Genomic DNA, 23,897 nt, shown 5'->3' on the forward strand with positions numbered 1-23,897 from the left:
CCGCAGCGTCGGCGCCGCAACGCACAACGCAAACAAAAACGCAGTTGCGTTTTGAACAAAAAACGCTGCATTTTGCGCCGCATGCGCCCCCCCAAAATCTATACAATGTTTTGCATATTTATTGGAAAACGCATGCGTCGTACAACGCACCACGACGCAAGTACTTGCGTCGTCTGCGTTGTCAATACAAATCAATGGGAAAAAAGGCGCATCGACGACGCAAAAGCGACGCAAACACGACGCATGCGTTTTTTAAAAAGTCAGCGCCGCAAAAAAAATGCAACATGTTGCGTTTGCCGCGCCCTGACAGGTGCGGCGTACGACGCACCAAAACGCATGACAACGCATGTACATGCGGCGCCATGCGGCCCCAATGTTAAAGATAGGGCCGCACGACGCATGCGTTTTGTTGCGGCGACGACGCTGCGGCGCACAACGCAAATGTGAACGTAGCCTTAGACATGACAGGAAGATGAAACGGACAGCAATTGCCAATGGAGAAATGATGCATAGCAGTCATTAAACAGTGTGAAAAGGAGTGAATGACATGATAACAAAAAGTGCAAAAGTGCATAATCTATATATATATATATATATATATATATATATATATATATATATATATATATATATATATATATATAATTGTCTAAGGGGTACTTCCATCTTTCTGTCGGCAACTTCCGTCACGGAAATCCCACGTCGCTGATTGGTCTCGCCAGCTGCCTGTCATGGCTGCCGCGACCAATCAGCGACGGGCACAGTCCGATTAGTCCCTCCCTACTCCCCTGCAATCAGTGCCCGGCGCCCGCATACTCCCCTCCAGTCACCGCTCACACAGGGTTAATGTCAGCGGTAACGGACCGCTTTATGCCGCGGGTAATGCACTCCATAACCGCTGCTATTAACCCTGTGTCACCAAGTTTTTACTATTGATGCTGCCTATGCAGCATCAATAGTAAAAAGATCTAATGTTAAAAATAATTTAAAAAAATAAAAAAATTCATTATATACTCACCTTCCGCCGCCTTTCCCGCTCCTCGCGACGCTCCGGTGACCGCTCCATGCAAGCGGCAGGTTCCGGTGGCAAGGATGGTATGCGAAAAGGACCTGCCATGACGTCACGGTCATGTGACCACGACGTCATCACAGGTCCTGCACTCATACCAACCCTGGGACCGGAAGCTGCCGCGTGCACCGCACACAGGCGACAGGACTACAAGGGGCCCTCGGAAGGTGAGTATATGTTTATTTTTTAACCGGTGACATACGTGGCTGGGCAATATACTACGTAGCTGGGCAATATACTACGTGGCTGGGCAATATACTACGTGGGCTGTGCAATATACTACGTGGACATGCATATTCTAGAATACCCGATGCGTTAGAAATCAGGCCACCATCTAGTACACATATAATACCGCACTAAAACTGTTCCCTGCTGATATGAACAGCCTGCCTAACTGCGGGGGTTGGCACCCTACTGTTCAGCGGATATGGCGCCCCCACTGCGCGGCGGCTCACCCTAGAAATCCCTAGAGATTAACTGATAACCAAGGGTGCCTATCTCGTGCTTATTGTAGGGTGCCAACCTCCGCTGATAGGCAGTTTCAATCAGGATTAAAGTGTGAGGGATATATCAGTTCAGCACAGTTGTCTGTATGTTGATTGTGTGTATTTCAAGTGACCAAATAAATGTTACGTCTTCTCTATAATATCAGCATGATGTAAGGTTTTTTTTTGTTTTGTTTTTTTTTACATAAAGAATCTGAAATGGATGCTCCACACAGATCACATGAACTAACCCTAGAGCATTTCATAATACAGATTTGCAATATTTCTAAGTTCCCATAGTTTAAATGCAAATACAAAATACCAGTAAATTTAGGAATATTAAGAAAAAAAAATTGCATGGTACGAGCATAAGAGAAGAACTGTGGTTATAGTTAACAGCTATAGTGATCTTGCATCAAAGAGCAGCCATATATACCAATACGTGGTTACAATATCAGTGTAATACAGGATGCAGTCAAGTCCTAGTGATATATGGGGTACAAATAGAAAATAGTGAAGAACAACCACACACTCACACAGCTTTGAGGGTGGTGGATGCTTAGTATAAGGTGCCAGTCGCACGGATATGTGTCCATACTATTAGATTAGGCTGGCTGTCCTGCACTCTCTACATACAGCCCACATAAGGACAAACAACCTACGTTTCCCCACCAACATTACTGGGTCTGGCTGAATCAAAAAAGAACATACAATGTAAAACCTGTGTCATTGTTTTTAAGCGGATTATATCTTTGTGATGATGACGCTTTAACAGTTTATTTGCTATATAGTAAATATATAAGTGGAGAGTGAAACCTGTTTTGGGGTGGGGGGATGCAAGAGAACCTTTCATACTGTGGCCATGTGGATAAACCGTTAGGGTATGTTTCCACGTTCAGGAAAGGCTGCGTGTTTGACGCTGCATAGAGCCGCATCGTCAAACACGCAGCGTGCAGATGTTACAGCATAGTGGAGGGGGTTTCATGAAATCCCATCTCCACTATGCATTAAATGACGCATGCGGCATACCCACGGAAACGGACATGCGGCGCGTCTTTTAAGAACGCAGCATGTCCTTACAATGCTGAAACAACGCACGAACAACGCAGGTGACCTGCCAGTGACCTCAGGTGCAGATTTGGTCAGGATTTTACCTGCGTAAAATCCTGATGCAATCCTGAACGTGGACACATACCCTTAGGCTATGTTTCCACGGTCAGGAAACGTTCAGGATTTGCTGCGGATTGGACGCTGCGCACAGCCGCAGCATCCAGATGTTACAGCATAGTGGAGGGGATTTTATGAAATACCGTCTCCACTATGTGCGAAGGGCCGCATCTGGCGGCCCTGCGTATCCGGACATGTGGCGCGTCTTTATAGATCGCAGCATGTCTATTTATCTTGCGGAGACGGAGCGTCTCTGCAAGATAAATACCAGTTTATTTTTAGGATACGGTGATTCCGCATGTGTTCAATGAACACATGAGGAATCACTGCGCGTATAAAGGGGGGGCGTCCAAAGCGCAGAGCTTCCGGACCGTGGAAACATACCCTTAGGCCACTAGTATTCTGCATGGAAGCCAAAGCGAATAGTTGAACATAAAACAGGAAAAGCATTATAGGGGGATTTATGCCTCTTGTTTTCCCAATGTTGAGCTACAAACTTGCATCAAAATCTTGGTGTGTGAAAATGGCCTTAGCCAAGGCTGTTAAAAAGCAATTTCCATCTTCATTATCAGATAACTATAGCTAAAACAAGCACTTTTTCAATTGACTATTCATTAAAATTTGAAGTCTTGAGATAAAATTTAAGACTCTTGTTTAGAGCTCACTGCCATTTAGAGCTGAGGCAGTGAGGGGATCACATGCTAGGTGTCGATATATATCCCCCAGGAAGCAGACAGAGTCCTATTTGACCTGCTGGAGTGGCTTGTATTCACAGCAGGATGCCTGTGAGTCAGGAGGCAAAGCAAAAGTAAAGGTACCTTCACACGAAGCGACGCTGCAGCGATAGCGACAACGATGTCGATCGCTGCAGCGTCGCTGTTTGGTCGCTGGAGAGCTGTCACACAGACCGCTCTCCAGCGATCAACGATGCCGAGGTCCCCTGGTAACCAGGGTAAACATCGGGTAACTAAGCGCAGGGCCGCGCTTAGTAACCCGATGTTTACCCTGGTTACCAGCGTAAAATGTAAAAAAAACAAACAGCACATACTTACATTCACGTCCCCCTGCGTCCACTTCCTGACTGACTGAGCGCCGTACAGTGAGAGCAGAGCGGTGACGTCACCGCTGTGCTGCTTTCACTTTCACTTTGCGGTGCTGAGTCAGAGGAGGAAGCAGACTGCAGGGGACGCAATGTGAGTATGTACTGTTTGTTTTTTTTACATTTTACGCTAGTAACCAGGGTAAACATCGGGTTACTAAGCGCGGCCCCGCGCTTAGTTACCCGATGTTTACCCTGGTTACCAGTGTAAAACATCGCTGGTATCGTTGCTTTTGGTGTCAAACACAACGATACACAGCGATCGGACGACCAAATAAAGTTCTGGACTTTATTCAGCGACCAGCGACATCACAGCAGGATCCTGATCGCTGCTGCGTGTCAAACTAAACGATATCGCTAGCGAGGACGCTGCAACGTCACGGATCGCTAGCGATATCGTTATAATGTCGTTTCGTGTGAAGGTACCTTAAGGGTACTGTCACACAGTGGCACTTTGATCGCTACGACGGTACGATCCGTGACGTTCCAGCGATATCCATACGATATCGCAGTGTCTGACACGCTACTGCGATCATGGACCCCGCTGAGAATCGTACGTCGTAGCAGATCGTTTGGAACTTTCTTTCGTCGCTGGATCTCCCGCTGTCATCGCTGGATCGTTGTGTGTGACAGCGATCCAGCGATGCGTTCGCTTGTAACCAGGGTAAACATCGGGTTACTAAGCGCAGGGCCGCACTTAGTAACCCGATGTTTACCCTGGTAACCAGCGTAAAAGTAAAAAAAAAAAAAAAGTACATACTCACATTCCGGTGTCCTTCAGGTCCCTTGCCGTCTGCTTCCCGCTCTGACTGACTCCCAGCCGTAAGGCAGTACAGAGCACAGCGGTGACGTCACCGCTGTGATCTGCTTTCACTTTACGGCGGCACTCAGTCAGAGCGGGAAGCAGACGGCAAGGGACCTGAAGGACACCGGAATGTGAGTATGTACGTTTTTTTTTTTTTTTTACTTTTACGCTAGTAACCAGGGTAAACATCGGGTTACTAAGCGCGGCCCTGCGCTTAGTAACCCGATGTTTACCCTGGTTACCCGGGACCTCGGCATCGTTGGTCGCTGGAGAGCGGTCTGTGTGACAGCTCCCCAGCAACCACACAACGACTTTCCAACGATCACGGCCAGGTCGTATCGCTGGTCGCGATCGTTGGAAAGTTGCAGAGTGTGACAGTACCCTAAGTGTGAACCTGGTCAAGCTATTTCACCAAGGCATTTTCAAGAAAACCCGTTATGGGCTTTTATTTTTTAAATGGACTGCAAGAAGGTAGTGGGGCCGGTCCGTTTCCTCCAGGCGGGGTCTTATAAGTGGCCCATGACCACAGATTCCAGGTTAGAAAAAAAAAACCTGCAGGAAGGGTTTGGGTGTGTCAGTTTGGAGTTTGCAACTTGTGGAGCAGTCGGCTCTGCAAAAGCTCAGCCTGTGTGAGTTAACACAGAGCCAGCAGAGCGAACTCCTGACACCTCGCAGCGTGACACGGTGGGGCCATCACCCTCGGCAACCGGACTCCCATGGACTGTTTTGCTTCCCGGCTGCGATCCGGAGGATACCATGTGCTGTACACTGTGTGAGTGTGGACATTTAGGGTATGTGCACACATTGCGGATTTTTTTGCGGATTTTGCTGCGGATCCGCAGCAGATTGGCCGCTGTGGATTCGCAGCAGTTTTCCTTGAGTTTACAGTACCATGTAAACCTAAGGAAAACAAAATCCGCAGCATGAAAAAAAACAAGCGGGAACGTAGCCTTGTTTATTCTGCAGCATGTCAATTCTTTGTGCGGATTCTGCAGTGGTTTACACCTGCTCCATAATAGGAATCCGCAGGTGTAAAACCGCAGGTGCAATAAGCACAAAATCCGCAAAAAAAAAATTGCGGTAATTCCGCAGTGCGGTTTACCTGCGGAATTACCAAAATCAGTACGGCAAAATCCGCACCACTTTCCACAACGTGTGCACGTGGCCTAAAAACGTTTGCTGTGAACTTTTCCTGTGGCCACTGTGTCACACTGAACCAACCCCACTGCACTACACCAGGGAAACCAGCCACTTGCTGTGGTCTAGCAGTGGAGGCCGAATCTGCGCAGGGCTTACAAGCTCTTGTAAACACTGGACAGCCGGGATTGCTGGAGAGCGCTGTTAGCGCCTAATTCCATCCGCCAGTGCTAGTGTGCTTCGGATGCTGCAGAGACAACGCTGCTCATACAGCAGCATGGGAAGTGCAAAGTTTGGGCAGGCAGAATAGCAACCTGTCATTCAGGTAGGAGCGCCAGCCCCCGCAGCGACCAGGAAGCCAGGAGGCTAGAGTGCGGTGCTGTCCTACTTCAGGACATGGGACAAATACTTTTAGTGCAGTAAATAACCTGTGACAGCATTCAGAAATAAACTTTGTCTAGTCTTTTTCTATAGGTTTAATGTCTTTGTAGACAAATCAATGAATAACTACAACAAAAGGTCATTGTAACACTATCTACCAATGACTACATATGAACCCTTATTCCTTCTCTTCAAGCCATAAAGCCTGGGAGTAATGAAACACACAAGGCAAAAGAACTGCATGTGAATTGGTCAGCCCTTCCAACTCAAAACTGCAGAAACAGAATGATCATTTCCTCTCAGTCATCTTCACTTAGTTCCCTAATGTCCAGAATATGCATTATATAAAAGCTAACCATCATTTATCTAGAAATAACAGCCAGAAGTAAGCGTCTTTCCAAATAGCTATTCCTGAAAATGATGTGTTGATGCCAAATTTGAATTACAATGAAAATGACACAGATGATGGAGTTGTGCGGAATTACAGAACAGTTTGTGAACCAGACTTGCAAGATTAAAAGGAAACGAGCCTGACGGAAGTCTGAGTGCTACAAAGAAGATCAACAGAAACATGAATCCATAAAGGAAATGAGACCTGTGCCAAAAAGACCTTGCAGAGAAATGTATCTTCTCTACAACTATCACAGAAATATTCACGTGATGGGGCTTTTATTGTCTCCTAAACGCAAAATCAAACACGACCTTTGAACAGCCACATAGAAAACAGTAATACAACATCTTCCGGTTTATGACGAAAACATGAAAGCAAATATTCTTAAAGGGAACCTGTCACCCCAAAAATCGTATATGAGCTAAGGCCACCGGCATCAGGGGCTTATCTACAGCATTCTGTAATGCTGTAGATAAGCCCCCGATGTAACCTGAAAGATGAGAGAGGTTATGTATTATACTCACACAGGGGCGATCCCGCTGCGGTCCGGGTCCGATGGGTGTCGCGGTCCGGCACCTGCTAGCTTCTTACGATGACGTCCTCTTCTTGTCTTCCTGCCGCGGCTCCGGCGCAGGTGTACTTTATATGCCGTGTTGAGGGCAGAACAAAGTACTGCAGTGCACAGGTGCAGGGCCTCTCTGACCTTTCCCGATGCTTGCGCACTGCAGTACTTTGCTCTGCCCTCAACAGGGCATATAAAGTACACCTGCGCCGGAGCCGCGGCAGGAAGACAAGAAGAGGACGTCATCATATGAAGCTAGGAGGCGCCGAACCCGGACCGCGACACCCATCGGACCGGGACCGCCACTGGGTGAGTATAATCTAACTCGTTTTTCTTATCTTTCAGGTTACATCGTCGGCTTATCTACAGCATTACAGAATGCTGTAGATAAGCCCCTGATGCCGGTGGGCTTAGCTCATATACGATTTTTGGGGTGACATTCCCTTTAATGGACTGCCTAGTCATCTATAAAATACACGTGTAATCCTTACAGTGACACTCTAATGTAGAGGCTTTTCCCAAAACAACAAGTTATGACCTATCCATAGGAAAAGGAAACAATTAGTGGGGTTCTGACCTCTGAGACCCCCAGTGATCCTGAAAACAGGGCTGCAGCTGTCTTGTATGGAGTAAAGGTGTGCACGCTTGACCTCTGCCCTATTACGTGTCCATGGGACTGCTGGAGAAGACAGTGCAGTGCTCAGGTTTGCCCGACAGTGACTGCTAAATTTTTTCCTTCCGAAAAAACAATTGTATTTACAATTGTGATGCGAAACATTGCATAATATTGCCACACCAAATCAAATGTGTATATGTGTGTATATATATATATATATATATATATATATATATATATATATATACACTCACCGGCCACTTTATTAGGTACACCATGCTAGTAACGGGTTGGACCCCCTTTTGCCTTCAGAACTGCCTCAATTCTTCGTGGCATAGATTCAACAAGGTGCTGGAAGCATTCCTCAGAGATTTTGGTCCATATTGACATGATGGCATCACACAGTTGCCGCAGATTTGTCGGCTGCACATCCCAAAGATGCTCAATACAAGGCAGGATGGATCCATGCTTTCATGTTGTTTACGCCAAATTCTGACCCTACCATCCGAATGTCGCAGCAGAAATCGAGACTCATCAGACCAAGCAACGTTTTTCCAATCTTCTACTGTCCAATTTCGATGAGCTTGTACAAATTGTAGCCTCAGTTTCCTGTTCTTAGCTGAAAGGAGTGGTACCCGGTGTGGTCTTCTGCTGCTGTAGCCCATCTGCCTCAAAGTTCGACGCACTGTGCGTTCAGAGATGCTCTTAGGCCTACCTTGGTTGTAACGGGTGGCGATTTGAGTCACTGTTGCCTTTCTATCAGCTCGAACCAGTCTGCCCATTCTCCTCTGACCTCTGGCATCAACAAGGCATTTCCGCCCACAGAACTGCCGCTCACTGGATTTTTTTTCTTTTTCGGACCATTCTCTGTAAACCCTAGAGATGGTTGTGCGTGAAAATCCCAGTAGATCAGCAGTTTCTGAAATACTCAGACCAGCCCTTCTGGCACCAACAACCATGCCACGTTCAAAGGCACTCAAATCACCTTTCTTCCCCATACTGATGCTCGGTTTGAACTGCAGGAGATTGTCTTGACCATGTCTACATGCCTAAATGCAGTGAGTTGCCGCCATGTGATTGGCTGATTAGAAATTAAGTGTTAACAAGAAGTTGGACAGGTGTACCTAATAAAGTGGCCGGTGAGTGTATATATATATATATAATTGTCTAGGGTCCGCTTCCGTCTGTTTGTCTGTAACTTCCGTCTGTCACGGAAATCCCGCGTCGCTGATTGGTCGCGGCCGGCTGCAACCAATCAGCGATATTGGGGCGGGATTTAAACACCGCTTCACTTTTTACTATTGATGCTTCCTATGCAGCATCAATAGTAAAAACATATAAATGATAAAAATAATAACAATTTAAAAAAAAAAACAATCTCACCTTCCGGCGCCCGCGCCAGCCTTTCCCGCTCCTCGCGACGCTCCGGTCCCAAAAATGCATTGCGGCAATGACCCCAGATGACGTAGCGGTCTCGCGAGACCTCTACATGATCACGGGTTATTGCCAGAAGGCATTACTGGGAACAGGGCGTTGCAACGAGCATCGCTAAAGGCCTGGGCTGGATCTGGGGACTGCCGGAAGGTGAGTATATAACTAATTTTTATTTTAATTATTTTTTTCACAGGGATATGGTGCCCACATTGCTATACACTGCGTGGGCTGCGCTATACACTGCGTGGGCTGCGCTATACACTGCGTGGGCTGCGCTATACACTGCGTGGGCTGCGCTATACACTGCGTGGGCTGCGCTATACACTGCGTGGGCTGCGCTATACACTGCGTGGGCTGCGCTATACACTGCGTGGGCTGCGCTATACACTGCGTGGGCTGCGCTACCGTATATACTACATGGGCTGTGTTATATACTGCGTGGGCTGTGCTATATACTACGTGGGCTGTGTTATATACTGCGTGGGCTGTGCTACATTAGTATTCAAATATACAGAATTAACTTCATGCTTCCTAACACACTTGAGGTACAATGAGCAGAGTAGAAGCCACAGCCTTGTGCACACGGAGCTTCTATGCAGCCTTCAAAAACAATCTGTAGTGTCCAAATACTAAATTCAACCCCCACAGCCTGCTGGCCAAGTCACCCGAGAATCCGCTCTACTATATTGACAGCTGTCCATCATATAACCCTCCTGCCCATTCCATCTCTGCCGCCCTACTCTAAAGTCTAGCTTCACACATCAGTATTTCACAGCCAGCATACAAACCGCGACTACTGGCCTGACCACAAGTGTCCTGAGCTAAATAGCCTCCTGGTTGAAAACTATTCTGATTCAACAGCACAATCTGCATGTAACAAGTTCATATTTTGCTGCAGATTCGCCAGCATATGTGAAATTGAGGCTTGTGCACACATTGCAGATTAAGGTTAAGTTCACACAGGCTGCTTTTTTTCGCTGCAGCAAAATCTGATCTTCTTGGCAGGAAAGAAGCTGCGTCAAAAAAGCAGATTTAGCTGCATTTTGTGTTGCATATTTGGTGCTTTTTTTTCCCTTTGTCCACGCTAATGTCCTTGAATTTTCAGCAACAAAAATGCAGCAAATAATGATACTTGCGTTTTTGCTGCGTTTTTTCAGCACCCATTCAAGTCAATGGGTGAAAAACGCTGAAAAAACACAGCAAAAATGCGGTAAGAAGTGACATGCTCTATTTAAAAAAAAAACACAGCAAAGCACAAAATACTGATCACACAAAAACCCAATGTGTGTGCATGGGATTTCGGAAATCTCATAGGTTTTGCTGGTACTGTAAAAAGCAGCTGAAAATTAGCATACAAAAAGAAGCAAAAAAACGTTGCAAAAACACCCTGTGTGACCTTACCCTAAGTCTACGTTCACATTTGCGGTCTGCGCCGCAGCGTCGGGTGCCGCAGCGTCGCCGCATGCGTCATGCGCCCCTATATTTAACATGGGGGCGCATGGACATGCGTCGCACTTGCGTTTTGCGCCGCATGCGTCACTGCGACGCACGCGTCCGGGCGCAGAGGACGCAGCAAGTTGCATTTTTGCTGCGTCCAAAATCAATTAAAAAAAGGACGCATGCGGCGCAAAACGCAGCGTTGTGCATGCGTTTTGCTGCATTTTTGTTTGCGTTGTGGCGCCGACGCTGCGGCGCACAACGCAAATGTGAACGTAGCCTTAGAGCGTTTTTGCCATACAGATTTACTAGCAAACCCTGAAGCAATCCTGATGCCAGCAAAGTGAATGAGAAACCTGAAGGGTCATGCACACGTTGCTTATTTGTTATATGCAGATTTGGTGCAGAAATTAATCTGCGGCATCAATTCTCTGTGCGTTTTTCACCATGTGCTCCACTCAAATCAGTCAAAAACAAGCATTTTTGCAGCTGCGTTTTTCTTGCCAAGAGATACAGAAATGGTGCTGAACTATCTGCATCCATTCACTCAACGAATGCACATAGCCTTACAGTTTGGGTACCTGCAGCTGAGCACCAGGCAAGACGTTAAACACTAATTGCAGAAGTTTTGTAATAATCTTTTTTTGGCACGCTTTGTTCTTTACCGCCATAGACTAAATTTGTGGTAAAATTCTGGATGGTTTTGCGGCCCGATTCTAGGCTGCAAAGCAGAGGCACCCTTGCTGTATATTACTGTAAATATCTGCACATTTTCAATATACTTTTGACAAGTACTGTATTATATTGTTAAAAATGAATCATGAAATATTAAGGGCCCCAAATACTTAAAAGTGAATCTCTCCCTAGATTTTTGCCACCTAATTTAAGAGCAGCATAATGTACAGAGACACCCTGATTCTAGTGATGTGTCACTTACTGGGCTGCTTGCTATAGTTTTGATAACATTACTGTGTTATCAGCACAATATTATCACTAGTGGATTAGTAAACCTGCTGCCACATAGTTCTTCATATTCATGAGCTCTGTATAACCCAGCCCCCTCCACTGATTGGCAACCTTCTGCCTATGCACAGTGTACACAGAATGCTGCGTGGTGTGGGCGGGGTTATACAGAGATCAGCAATCAGAGAACTAGTACATCTGCAGCAGATAAAACACTTATTTTTACTGCAGAAAGCAGCCGAGTATGTGATACATTGCTGGAATCAGGGTCTCTGCCCCTACATCATGTAGCTCTCAGATGGGGTAACAGACTGTCATTATCAGCTGATGTCTTTATTTGTCAGCCTGCTGTCAGAAAAGATTATTTATAAAACCTACATTTCTGTTAAAAGAAGCACAAATATGTATTTTGGTATGTAGAAAATGTCCTGACTGGTCTAAAACTGGAGATTAGAATGGGGATATTTCTAGCAGACAACATAAATTGCACTTCAGGCAAAGTCATCTAAACATCTACAAGAGAATTTGGAGAACGTTCAAATTATATTTTTCCCTTTTAGCTTACAGGGAGTTAGGGATATTCAATCTGCTGTCTCTAGGATTAAAATTAGCGATGGTAAAACTAATTTTTCCAGTAAAATGACAGAAACTGCACTCATCAAGGTGACCAATGACCTTCTGACAGCAAAATGTAACGGTGACCACTCTCTGCTCATTCTCCTCGATCTTTCTGCAGCTTTCGACACTGTTGACCACCCTCTCCTTCTCTCTAGGCTCCAGTCACTAGGCATTAAGGACACTGCTCTCTCCTGGTTCTCCTCCTATCTTTCTGATCGCTCCTTCAGTGTTCTGTTCTCTGGCTCCACTTCATCTCCTCTTCCTCTCACTGTCGGGGTACCCCAGGGCTCAGTCCTTGGCCCCCTTCTCTTCTCCCTCTACACGGCCCCAATTGGACAGACCATCAGCAGATTTGGTTTTCAGTACCATCTTTATGCTGGTACTATGCTGGACTATACACGTCATCCCCTGACCTTACCCCCGCTGTACTACAGAACGCCACTGACTGTCTGTAGTCTCCAACATCATGTCCGCTCTCGATCTGAAACTCAACCTCTCCAAAACTGAACTTCTTCTACTCCCGCCTTCTACTAACCTCCCTAAATCTGACATTTCCCTCTCCGTGGGTGGCACCATCATAACACCCCGGCAGCAGGCACGCTGTCTGGGTGTTATGTTTGACTCCGATCTCTCCTTCACCTCCCACATACAATGTCTTGCCCGCTCGTGCCGCTTACACCTAAAGAACATCTCTAGAATCCGCCCTTTTCTAACCATGGAGACAACAAAAACTCTCACTGTCGCCCTAATCCACTCCCGTCTGGACTACTGTAACGCTCTATTAATTGGCCTCCCCCTCACTCGACTTTCCCCTCTCCAGTCTATCCTTAATGCAGCAGCCAGGGTCATCCATCTGGCTAATCGTTACTCGGACGTGTCCGCTCTTCGCCAGTCGTTACACTGGCTGCCCATTCATTACAGGATACAATTCAAAGTACTTGTTCTCACCCACAAAGCTCTCCATAGTGCGGCACCCGCTTACATCTCCTCCCTCATTTCTGTCTATCGGCCTAACCGACCTCTGCGCTCTGCAAATGACTTTCGACTAACCTATGCACTAATCCGTACCTCCCACTCCCGACTCCAAGACTTCTCCCGTGCTGCGCCAATCCTCTGGAATGCTCTACCCCAAGACATTAGGACCATCCACAACTTGCATAGCTTTAGGCGCTCGCTCAAAACACATTTGTTCAGAGCGGCCTATCACGTTCCCTAATCAAACTCATTTTATGTTTTTGTGCGTGTGTAACCCATTCACTACTTCCATCTACCCCCACCCCCGGAAGATGGCTGGACCATCACTGTAAATACACCATTGTAAATACACACCTGTGCTTTGTATCTCCCCACCTCATTGTAGATTGTAAGCTCTCACGAGCAGGGTCGTCTTATTTTGTCTTATTTTTGCTTTATTACTGTATTGTTAACGATGATACCTATGACTGTTGTGTTTGAAACTGTTAAACTGTAAAGCGCTGCGGAATATGTTGGCGCTATATAAATAAAGATTATTATTATTATTACTAAACGCTGAGAGACAAAAACTATTTCAATTCTAAAATTCTTCGCCACATTTTATTATCTCCATTGTATGAAGACGCTTCATCAGTCGCCATTGATAGCTGCAGCAATTATGTCATTACAACGGCATCTGGTGACTGGCCACATGTCCACTGGTCAATCCAAGGAACACCATCATGGGGACACAAACCGCAGCGCAGGAATCCAACACAGACTCTGTTCACACCGTTCTCTCTCTTTTTCACGCTTCATTATAGTGGCAGAGCAATGACAATTTGGGTGGGTTTCTTTTTTTTTAGCTCTTGGCAACTTATTTAAATGTAGAACTTGCCAAACATAAGAATTACCATTTTGTTTCTTTTTTCCCCACATTTCACCAATTCAAAAGAGAAATGCAGCGAAAAGAGCCCTCAAACAAGTCACAGATCTTAGGCCTTAACATTCTGTATTTTGATCCAGTTTTTGGCTAACTTGTTCGCACCACCAGCAGAATCAGCGGAAACATGAATTGGAGATCAATAATGTCAATATGCATTTGGCATCCGGGCAGAAGCTTGTCTTTCGGCTCATGAATCCTCTGCCAGCCCAATCGTGTCTGTTTATAGTAGTACTTTTTTGTCTTTGTTACAATTGCAAATACCAGCCTGTCTGCAGGTCTCCTGATCTGAGCCAATAGCTATTTACATGCCTACAAGACTTTTAGTTTTGGTCAGGAGTCCTGCGGTCTGGCTGAGAGAGCCACCTCTAAGCGATCCATAAACTACAAGGATAACTATGTACTGTATACTGAATTAAATGACAAAAGTCCAGACACAAAATGAAGAGGTAAAGGTCGATCTTATTATTTACACCAATTACTAACAAAAATGATTACACATTAATCATCTCAGGCACAAAAACTTCTTCATTTACTAATAAAAAAAAATACTTATAGGGAACTTGTCACCTGATTCATGCAGCCCAAATCACAGGCAGCATGAATCAGAGACAGGCTGTACAAGTGCAACCAGGTATATTTTGCTCTGAAACACGCCGGCATTTCAGAAAGCATATACTTTAAAGGTCCATTCCTGGATAACTTTTCCAAGTGCCACTCTAGGCACTGGTCTTAAGCTATGGGAGAGACCTGTCAATCACCTACTGCAGTGCTGAGAGAAGCCGGGTATGGATAGCAGCAGACTAGCCTGGACCCTGGCCGAAAATTGAAAGATAATTTCTTTGAAACACCGCTATGTTTTCATGAAAATTAAACCGGGCTGAAATTGTGCAGTCACACTGATTCATAGTTTGGGCAACACAAATCAGGTAACAGGTTCGTTTTGGCTGATAATGTCCCTGATGCTCTGGCACCAATGCTTCAATGATCACTGCCAATCTCTCTTTACCCACCTGGAGCAAAGATGTGCCACAACGACATGCGACCATTTCTGCTGCCAACTGGCCTCCGAGATGATGCTAACATGTATGGCACTGGTCTAATGGGCCACTGTTTTGTTTTGTTTTTTTTTTATGGAATGGTGACTTCTCCAACCAAAGACTGGCTGAGAACATTGGCAGATGATTTATCAAGTGATGTTAATGTAATAAATTGGTGTAAGGTTTTGAAATTTAGAACATTTTCCTTCCTCCTTTTGTGCATGGTTTATGCACAAAAAGAGGAAGGAAAATGTTCTAATTCTCAAAACCTTAATCAAATATACTGCATTAACATTTTGTTAAATTGTTTAGATATAAAAATTACAAACATCTTTCCATTGAGGCTTCACATGCTCTAACAGCAAACACTGCTGAGTAATACCACCCAAGGATCGATCGCCCAAACTCCTCTTCACACTGTTTAAAATTCAGATCAACAAGTACATCAGGAAAACAAGTAACGGGAAACGAAGAGCTGGGCCTTGTTTACTGGAGGTGCTAAGCCACTTAATGATGCCTCATTTCTGTCAGACAGGCTGCCGGCCACGGAGAGTCTTAGCACAGCTTACTTACCAGACCGTCTGTGCTCCAGTTTACTAACAATAACCTGAGCTGAAGCTGTACATAGATTGATAGTGTCGTCCAGAATAAATGCAATGCTTACAACAGCGCCATACCAACAATTTCATTATAATGCAATCTTACTACTTTTCATTGATCTCATGACAAACCATTGTAATGCGTAATCCACCGCAGGCACAATTTATCTGGTCCCAGGAAGAATAAGGCTATGTTCACACACTGCGGATTTTGCTGCGGATCCGCAGCGGTTTCCCATGTGTTTGCAGTACAATGTAAGCCTATGGGAAAACGCAATCCGCAGTGCACATGCTGCGGCAAAAAACGAGCGGAAACGCAGCGGATTACATTCCGCAGCATGTCAATTCTTTGTGCGGAATCCGCAGCGGTTTTACACCTGCTCCATAATAGAAAACTGCAGGTGTAAAACCGCAGTGGAATCCGCACAAAAAACGCAATAAATCCGCAGGAAAAACGAAGTGTTTTTGCCCTGCGAATTTATCAAATCCGCTGCGGAAAAAGCCGCAGTGGACCATTCTACGTGTGCACATACCCTAACACTTTATACACAACACATTGGCTACGTGTGCTGCTAGCTCGCCCCATGCGAACGTGCCCTAAAGGGTTCTCCCATAAGAGGCAGTTATTACTAGTGATGAGAATATATACTCGGCACTTGAGATTTTCCGAGCACGCTCGGGTGTCCTCCGAGTGTTTGTAAGTACTCGGAGATTTAGTTTTCATCGCCTCAGCTGAATGATTTACATCTGTTAGCCAGCATAAGTACATGTGGGGGTTGCCTGGTTGTTAGAGAATCCCCACATGTATTCAAGCTGTCTATCAGCTGTAAATCATGCAGCTGCGGCGCTGAAAACTAAATCTCCGAGTACTTACAAATACTCGGAGGACACCCGAGCGTGCTCGGAAAATCTCGAGTAACAAGTATATTCGCTCAGCACTAGTTATTACCTAACCAGGGGATAGATGATAAAAGTTTGATTGCGGGAATCCACGGCACTTATGACAAGCAATCTAATCCCATGTTATGTGTCACTGCGGTTGGGATTAAATAGATAAAACGGCAGTCATGCATGCCCATGAGATGACCCCTATTCTCCTGATCACTGGAGGTCCCTTAAATCAGAATTTTCTTTTCATGTAGACTTTACAATGAGATGTGGGATGAATCACCATGTTGGATGAACATGCGCGAATAAACCCCATTTATACTTGGAAATTAGAGTAGCAAAAAGTCTCACAAAATCCTGGTCCAGCAGCCACATCAGTAGTTCACGACCGTCAAGACCAGAGCCCTTTGTTCCACCTATGTGGTGGCGCCTCTTCTGATTAGTGGCCCAGGCATTGTTACAGCGTGACTCACACGAGTTTGCGGCACATCTACTAATCACAAGATGTGCCGCCAGGTACGAGGTTAGCAGGTCTTTTTTCCAGCAGCCACAAATTACCGACACGGAAACTAAACCAGTCCTGCTAAGTCTTTTGCTCAACTCTGTTGGAAACCTTTTATAATGGCGTGGTTTCTGTGTTTTTAGCAATACCGGGAACATACAAGTCCGGGATTTCATAAGTCTAAGAAGCATTCGAAGATTTGGAAGTTGCTTAGAAAAAGCCAGCGGTTACCATATATTCTGTTTGATTAAGGACGGCTAAACATCCCCATACACTCTGCTTAGTTTGCATGTGTACTTAAAGGGCTTGCCAACTACTAGAACAATCACTTCTTGAACTTGGCTTGCCCCAATAAAATAAAGCCTAAACTCACCTCCCGTGCTGGCGCCGTTCCAGCTTGAAATGACACGTGGTGCCCAATCAGCCCTAGTGTCAATGCCCCCTCCTTTTTACGGATTAAACATGAAGAGGAAGTCTGGGCTGCAGTTGATCTCGGACTTCCTCTTCATGTTCAATTTGTACGAAGGAGCGGACAGTGACCGCAGGGCTGATTGGGCGCCGGGCACCACGTGTCATAACAAGCGCACGAGAGCTCTGGGACCGCGAGTGCTAACACCGCTGGAACAGCAGCGGCAAGGGAGGAGAGTATAGGTTTTTTCATTTTATTGGGGCCAAGCATTTAATTCAAGAAGGGGTTGTCCTAGTAGTTGACAACCCCTTTAATCGCGACTGGACAGAAGCAGACAAGTATAGCCAACGCTAGTCTAATGTGTATAACTACCATGTGCTGCTGCCACTTAAGCTCCCAAAATGTACAGTTCACTTGCAATAGGACCCAAGTTGTGAATTTCACTTTAGACCAATGGAAAAAGTTAACGAAAACTTTATGGTTACAACACTCTCACTTTGGGGATAAAATTCCATCCATATCATCCATAAACAAGGAATGCAGATTCCCCATACCTATGGAGCAGTCTTCCCGTAACCAAGGAAAGGAAAACTACTAGCCAGCGGACACCAGTGTTCATACTCCCCAACACAGAAGACAAGCAGCTGTAGCCAAAGGAACTGTCCATTACTGAAATCCCCATTCATGGCTTCCATGGGTCAGAGGTTTGCCACAGCCACTAGTCTTTATTTTTACGTGATCCATCAATGTGCATCTTCCCCTCTGCCAAATATCCTTGAAGGAAGTTTCTGTTATCCTCAGCTGCTGTTAGTTAAAGAGAAACACTGTTTTACTCACCGTCACCAGGTCCAGTGCTGAGATTATTGCGCTGCTCCACTGGCCTGTCATTGTCCGCAGCGATAACGTCGAAAAGCTGCAGCCAATCACTGAACTCATTGCCTCGTGCCGTTAACTTTAGCAGAGCAGAAGTCCTCACAGACTGGATGCAGTGATGCCGACGTGACACCAGCGCTGCAGACAATAACAGACACGAGAAGCAGAGGTGGAGAGTCAGTGCTGGAGCCCGGGAAAGTGAGAAAAGCACAGTTTGTTTTTAGGACATACTGCATCCAGGGAACAGGGGTTTTCCTAAGCCAGAAAACCTGCTTAGAACAGAGAGACCTCAGAACTGTAACAACCTATAATGATTAACCACAGAGACTTTAATACTCTTATCTGCATAGCTATAGCAGTAATGATTAGAGGGAGTTATGAAGACCTTTCTGCCTTCTTTAAAGCCATATTGGCAGAATTTCCTCAGGCAGGAGTGTGGATGAAAGGCAGTGGTGTAGCACTGGCCTTCCCAGATGGACCTAAACGGCCTTTTGGGCCTCCTAAACTTCAGGTCCCACGGCAGATCCTGCACCCATCATAGTTACATCACTGGCGACAGGTCCTGTAGCAGCTGTACGGGCTGACGTCCACTGACACCAAACTAGAGAATAGGAAAAGGGTTTCTATAACCAATTAAAAGAACATAAAAGCTAATAAGGACACTTGTACATGAATGTGGAGCAGCGCACAGCCGGACCAGCGGGCAGCGCTATCCGCGCACAGCCGGACCAGCGGGCAGCGCTATCCGCGCACAGCCGGACCAGCGGGCAGCGCTATCCGCGCACAGCCGGACCAGCGGGCAGCGCTATCCGCGCACAGCCGGACCAGCGGGCAGCGCTATCCCCGTACAGCCGGACCAGCGGGCAGCGCTATCCGCTCACAGTTGGACCAGTGGGCAGCACTATCCCCGCACAGCCGCACCAGCGGGCAGCACTATCCGCGTACAGCCGCACCAGTGGGCAGCACTATTCGCTCACAGTTGGACCAGTGGGCAGCACTATCCGCGCACAGCCGCATCAGCGGGCAGCACTATCCCCGCACAGCCGCACCAGTGGGCAGCACTATCCGCGCACAGCACTATCCCCGCACAGCCGCACCAGCACTATCCGCGTACAGCCGCACCAGCGGGCAGCACTATGCGCTCACAGTTGGACCAGTGGGCAGCACTATCCCCGCACAGCCGGACTAGCGGGCAGCACTATCCCCGCACAGCCGGACTAGCGGGCAGCACTATCCCCGCACAGCCGGACTAGCGGGCAGCACTATCCCCGCACAGCCGGACCAGCGGGCAGCACTATCCCCGCACAGCCGGACCAGCGGGCAGCACTATCCCCGCACAGCCGGACCAGCGGGCAGCACTATCCCCGCACAGCCGGACCAGCGGGCAGCACTATCCCCGCACAGCCGGACCAGCGGGCAGCACTATCCGCTCACAGTTGGACCAGCGGGCAGCGCTATCCGCTCACAGATGGACCAGTGGGCAGCACTATCCGCTCACACTTGAGGTCTGCCCTGTATGAGGTAACAGCTGTGTGTGGGGACTGAAGTTTGGCTCAGCAGACACGTGATCCTTTATGTCGTCATCGCTCTCACGTGAAGTCACTACTCACCTCCAAAGAGGTGCGGGGACAGGTGAGACGGCAGCGATCCGATCAGCAGCCTGGAGCCGCCGCCTCCTCCCCCGGGTGCCCGCTCTCTGCCTCCCTCCTCGGGTGTGCTGCTGCCGGAGTCTCTCGCTGCCCCCGGTATACCGAGCTGGGCCTGGCTGCGAATTCCTCCCACAGATCGGCTCCGAGAACCCAATGTTGGCGGCGTGTGCTCCGAGCCTCCGGCTCCACCGCCCGCTGCAGCCGAGTGTCCTGCGTGTGTGTACGGGTACCTGGCCAGGGGGGAGGAGGTGGAGGCGGCCACCCCTGCTGGGCCCCTGATCGGTCCCCGGCCGGTGCTAGAAGGGATATCCGACCCCGAGTACGCCCGTGTCCGACCGTCCGAGGCCGGGCTGCTGCTCTGCCGGCCGCCCATCCCCAGCACACACCCGGCCGGGTCACCGTGAATATGACGTGTACTGCGGACAGGATCCCGTGCTCCGGTCAGTGGTGTCCGCTACATTGTAGTGCCATGTCCGTGTCTGCGAGCGGCTCCTGCGTGTCCTGGGTCCGGTGTTACCTCCAGCAGCAGCTGACAGGACGTGTGCCCGGCGCCATGGTGCACTCTCTCCAGCCGTACAGCCCGGGGCTCCGTCCTCGGTCACACGGTGCACTCAGCGCACGGCAGCGGGGGACAACTCAGAAACTTTCCAGCAGCCCAGCGTGACAGGAAGGCAGACATGGCGGCGTCACGCCCACTGCAGCCCGCGGTGTACCAGGACGTGTGCACGGGGATGTAGCGTGTTCCCTGGTCGCCGCTCTCTCCGCCCCTGTCCTGAGAAGCGCCGCCGCCTCCTCCTCTGTCTCCGCGGTGTCCCTAGTCAGTGGCGGCTCTGCCTGTGTCTCCTCCTCCTGTCAGTGGCGGCTCCTCCCCTCAGACTCCGCCCCGTTTTCGCGCCCTCACTCGTCACCTTTCTGTGTTTACGTCTCCTCTGTGTCTCCTTCACGCCGGTGCTTCCCGCAGCTCACGTATCCTCCTCACACACATCGTGTGACCGGCCTCACGGTGCCCGCCTCTGCCCTGTGTGAGGGAGTGTGACCGGCCTCACAGTGCCCTCCTCTGCCCTGTGTGAGGGAGTGTGACCGGCCCCACGGTGCCCTCCTCTGCCCTGTGTGAGGGAGTGTGACCGGCCCCACGGTGCCCTGTGTGAGGGAGTGTGACCGGCCTCACGGTGCCCGCCTCTGCCCTGTGTGAGGGAGTGTGACCGGCCTCACGGTGCCCGCCTCTGCCCTGTGTGAGGTAGTGTGACCAGCCTCACGGTGCCCTCCTCTGCCCTGTGTGACTGGCCTTACGGTGTCCGACCTCTACCCTGTTTAAGAGAGTGTGACCGGCCCCATGGTATCCATCTCTGCCCTGTTTGAGGTAGTGTGACCGGCCTCACGGTGCCCTCCTCTGCCCTGTTTGAGGTACTGTGACCGGCCTCACGGTGCCCTCCGCTGCCCTGTGTGAGGGAGTGTGGCCGGCCCCACAGTGCCCTCTGCTGCCCTGTGTGAGGGAGTGTGATTGGCCCCACGGTGTCCACGTCTGCCATGTGTGAGGGAGTGTGACCGGCCTCACGGTGCCCTCCGCTGCCCTGTGTGAGGGAGTGTGGCCGGCCCCACAGTGCCCTCCGCTGCCCTGTGTGAGGGAGTGTGATTGGCCCCACGGTGTCCACGTCTGCCCTGTGTGAGGGAGTGTGACTGGCCTCACGGTGCCCTCCGCTGCCCTGTGTGAGGGAGTGTGACCGGCCCCACGGTGCCCTCCTCTGCCCTGTGTGAGGGAGTGTGACCGGCCCCACGGTGCCCTGTGTGAGGGAGTGTGACCGACCTCACGGTGCCCGCCTCTGCCCTGTGTGAGGGAGTGTGACCGGCCCCACGGTGCCCTCCTCTGCCCTGTGTGAGGGAGTGTGACCGGCCCCACGGTGCCCTGTGTGAGGGAGTGTGACCGACCTCACGGTGCCCGCCTCTGCCCTGTGTGAGGGCGTGTGACCGGCCCCATGGTGCCCAGTTTTGCCCTGTGTGAATGTGACCGGCCTCACGGTGTCCTACAGTGCCCTGTGTGAGGGAGTGTGACCGGCCTCACGGTGCCCGCCTCTGCCCTGTGTGAGGGAGTGTGACCGGCCTCACGGTGCCCGCCTCTGCCCTGTGTGAGGTAGTGTGACCAGCCTCACGGTGCCCTCCGCTGCCCTCCGCTGCCCTGTGTGACTGGCCTTACGGTGTCCGACCTCTACCCTGTTTAAGAGAGTGTGACCGGCCCCATGGTATCCATCTCTGCCCTGTTTGAGGTAGTGTGACCGGCCTCACGGTGCCCTCCTCTGCCCTGTTTGAGGTACTGTGACCGGCCTCACGGTGCCCTCCGCTGCCCTGTGTGAGGGAGTGTGGCCGGCCCCACAGTGCCCTCTGCTGCCCTGTGTGAGGGAGTGTGATTGGCCCCACGGTGTCCACGTCTGCCATGTGTGAGGGAGTGTGACCGGCCTCACGGTGCCCTCCGCTGCCCTGTGTGAGGGAGTGTGGCCGGCCCCACAGTGCCCTCCGCTGCCCTGTGTGAGGGAGTGTGATTGGCCCCACGGTGTCCACGTCTGCCCTGTGTGAGGGAGTGTGACTGGCCTCACGGTGCCCTCCGCTGCCCTGTGTGAGGGAGTGTGACCGGCCCCACGGTGCCCTCCGCTGCCCTGTGTGAGGGAGTGTTCCCGACCCCACGGTATCCCCGTATGCCCTGTTTAATATTAAAAATAATAAAAGTTCAAACCACCCCCGTTTTGCCTCATTCAAAATAAAACAATAAAAAAATCAAACATCCACATATTTGATACTGCCGCGTTCAGAATCGCCCGATCTATCAATATAAGAAAGAATTAACCCCTTCGCTAAACGGCATAATGAGAAAAAAGTCAAAACACCAGAATTAAATTTTTTCGGTCGCCGCAGCACTGCAATAAAATGCAATAACGGGCGATCAAAAGATCATATCTACACCAAAATGGTGAAATATGAAATATATAGGAGATAGGAATAGCATACTGGCTTATGAACTTTATGAAAAAACATGAGATTTTTAGCACAAGATTTGGGGAGATCAGTGACCGACCCATAGATCTTAATAGCTTATTTACATATAAGACCTGTTTCACACGGCAGTGGCTCCGGTACGTTACGTGTGGTGACAGTTTTCTCACGTACCGGAGACACTGACTCACGTAGACACATTAAAATCAATGTGTCTCTGCACATGTCAGCGTGTTTTCACCGACCGTGTGTCCGTTTGAAAAACACAGAGACATGTCAGTGTTCGTTGGAGCGCACGGATCACACGGACCCATTAAAGTCAATGGGTCCGTGTAAAACACGTACCGCACACGGATGCTGTCCGTGTGCCGTCCGTGTGCCGTGCAGGAGACAGCACTACAGTAAGCGCTGTCCCCCCAGCTTGTGGTGCTGAAGCCGCCATTCATTTCTTCTCTCCAGCAGCGTTCGCTGGAGAGAAGGAATGAAAAATCAATGTTTTTTAATTATTTTTGTCTTTAAAATCAAGTTTCTTGTCACCTCCCCCCTCCCACCCCCTGTGCGCCCGCCCGCTGGCATTAAAATACTCACCCAGCTCCCTCGATGCTTCCTCTCAGCGCCGCAGCTAGTCCTGTATGAGTGGTCACGTGGTGCTGCTCATAACAGTGATGAATATGCGGCTCCACCTCCCATACTCAGTCGGCACACAGGCGGCACACGGCTGCCGCACGTGTGCCACACTGATGTGCCACGTGAGCTCACAGACACACGGACATGGATAACTCCGGTACCGATTTTTCCGGTACTGGAATTATCTGGACGTGTGAGACTGGCCTAAGAAAAATAAGGATTTCTCTGGGATAAGACATCAGATCACAGATATCAAGGTATCATTTT

At 48.9% G+C, this 23,897-nt stretch overlaps 1 protein-coding gene across 1 annotated transcript in view; it reads right to left on the reverse strand.

Moving 5' to 3' along the window:
* ZNRF2 (zinc and ring finger 2) overlaps positions 1-21,065 on the reverse strand; it is a 137,888-nt gene extending 116,823 nt beyond the window's left edge. Inside the window, exon 1 of the mRNA XM_077269004.1 lies at positions 19,983-21,065. Within this exon, the coding sequence (XP_077125119.1) occupies positions 19,983-20,394 (412 nt within the window). The 5' untranslated portion in view covers positions 20,395-21,065. The remainder of the gene's footprint in view (positions 1-19,982) is intronic.
* Positions 21,066-23,897: the final 2,832 nt, after the last annotated feature.

The sequence above is a fragment of the Ranitomeya variabilis genome, chromosome 6 (genome assembly GCF_051348905.1).
Source record: "Ranitomeya variabilis isolate aRanVar5 chromosome 6, aRanVar5.hap1, whole genome shotgun sequence".
NCBI classification, from domain to species: domain Eukaryota; kingdom Metazoa; phylum Chordata; class Amphibia; order Anura; family Dendrobatidae; genus Ranitomeya; species Ranitomeya variabilis.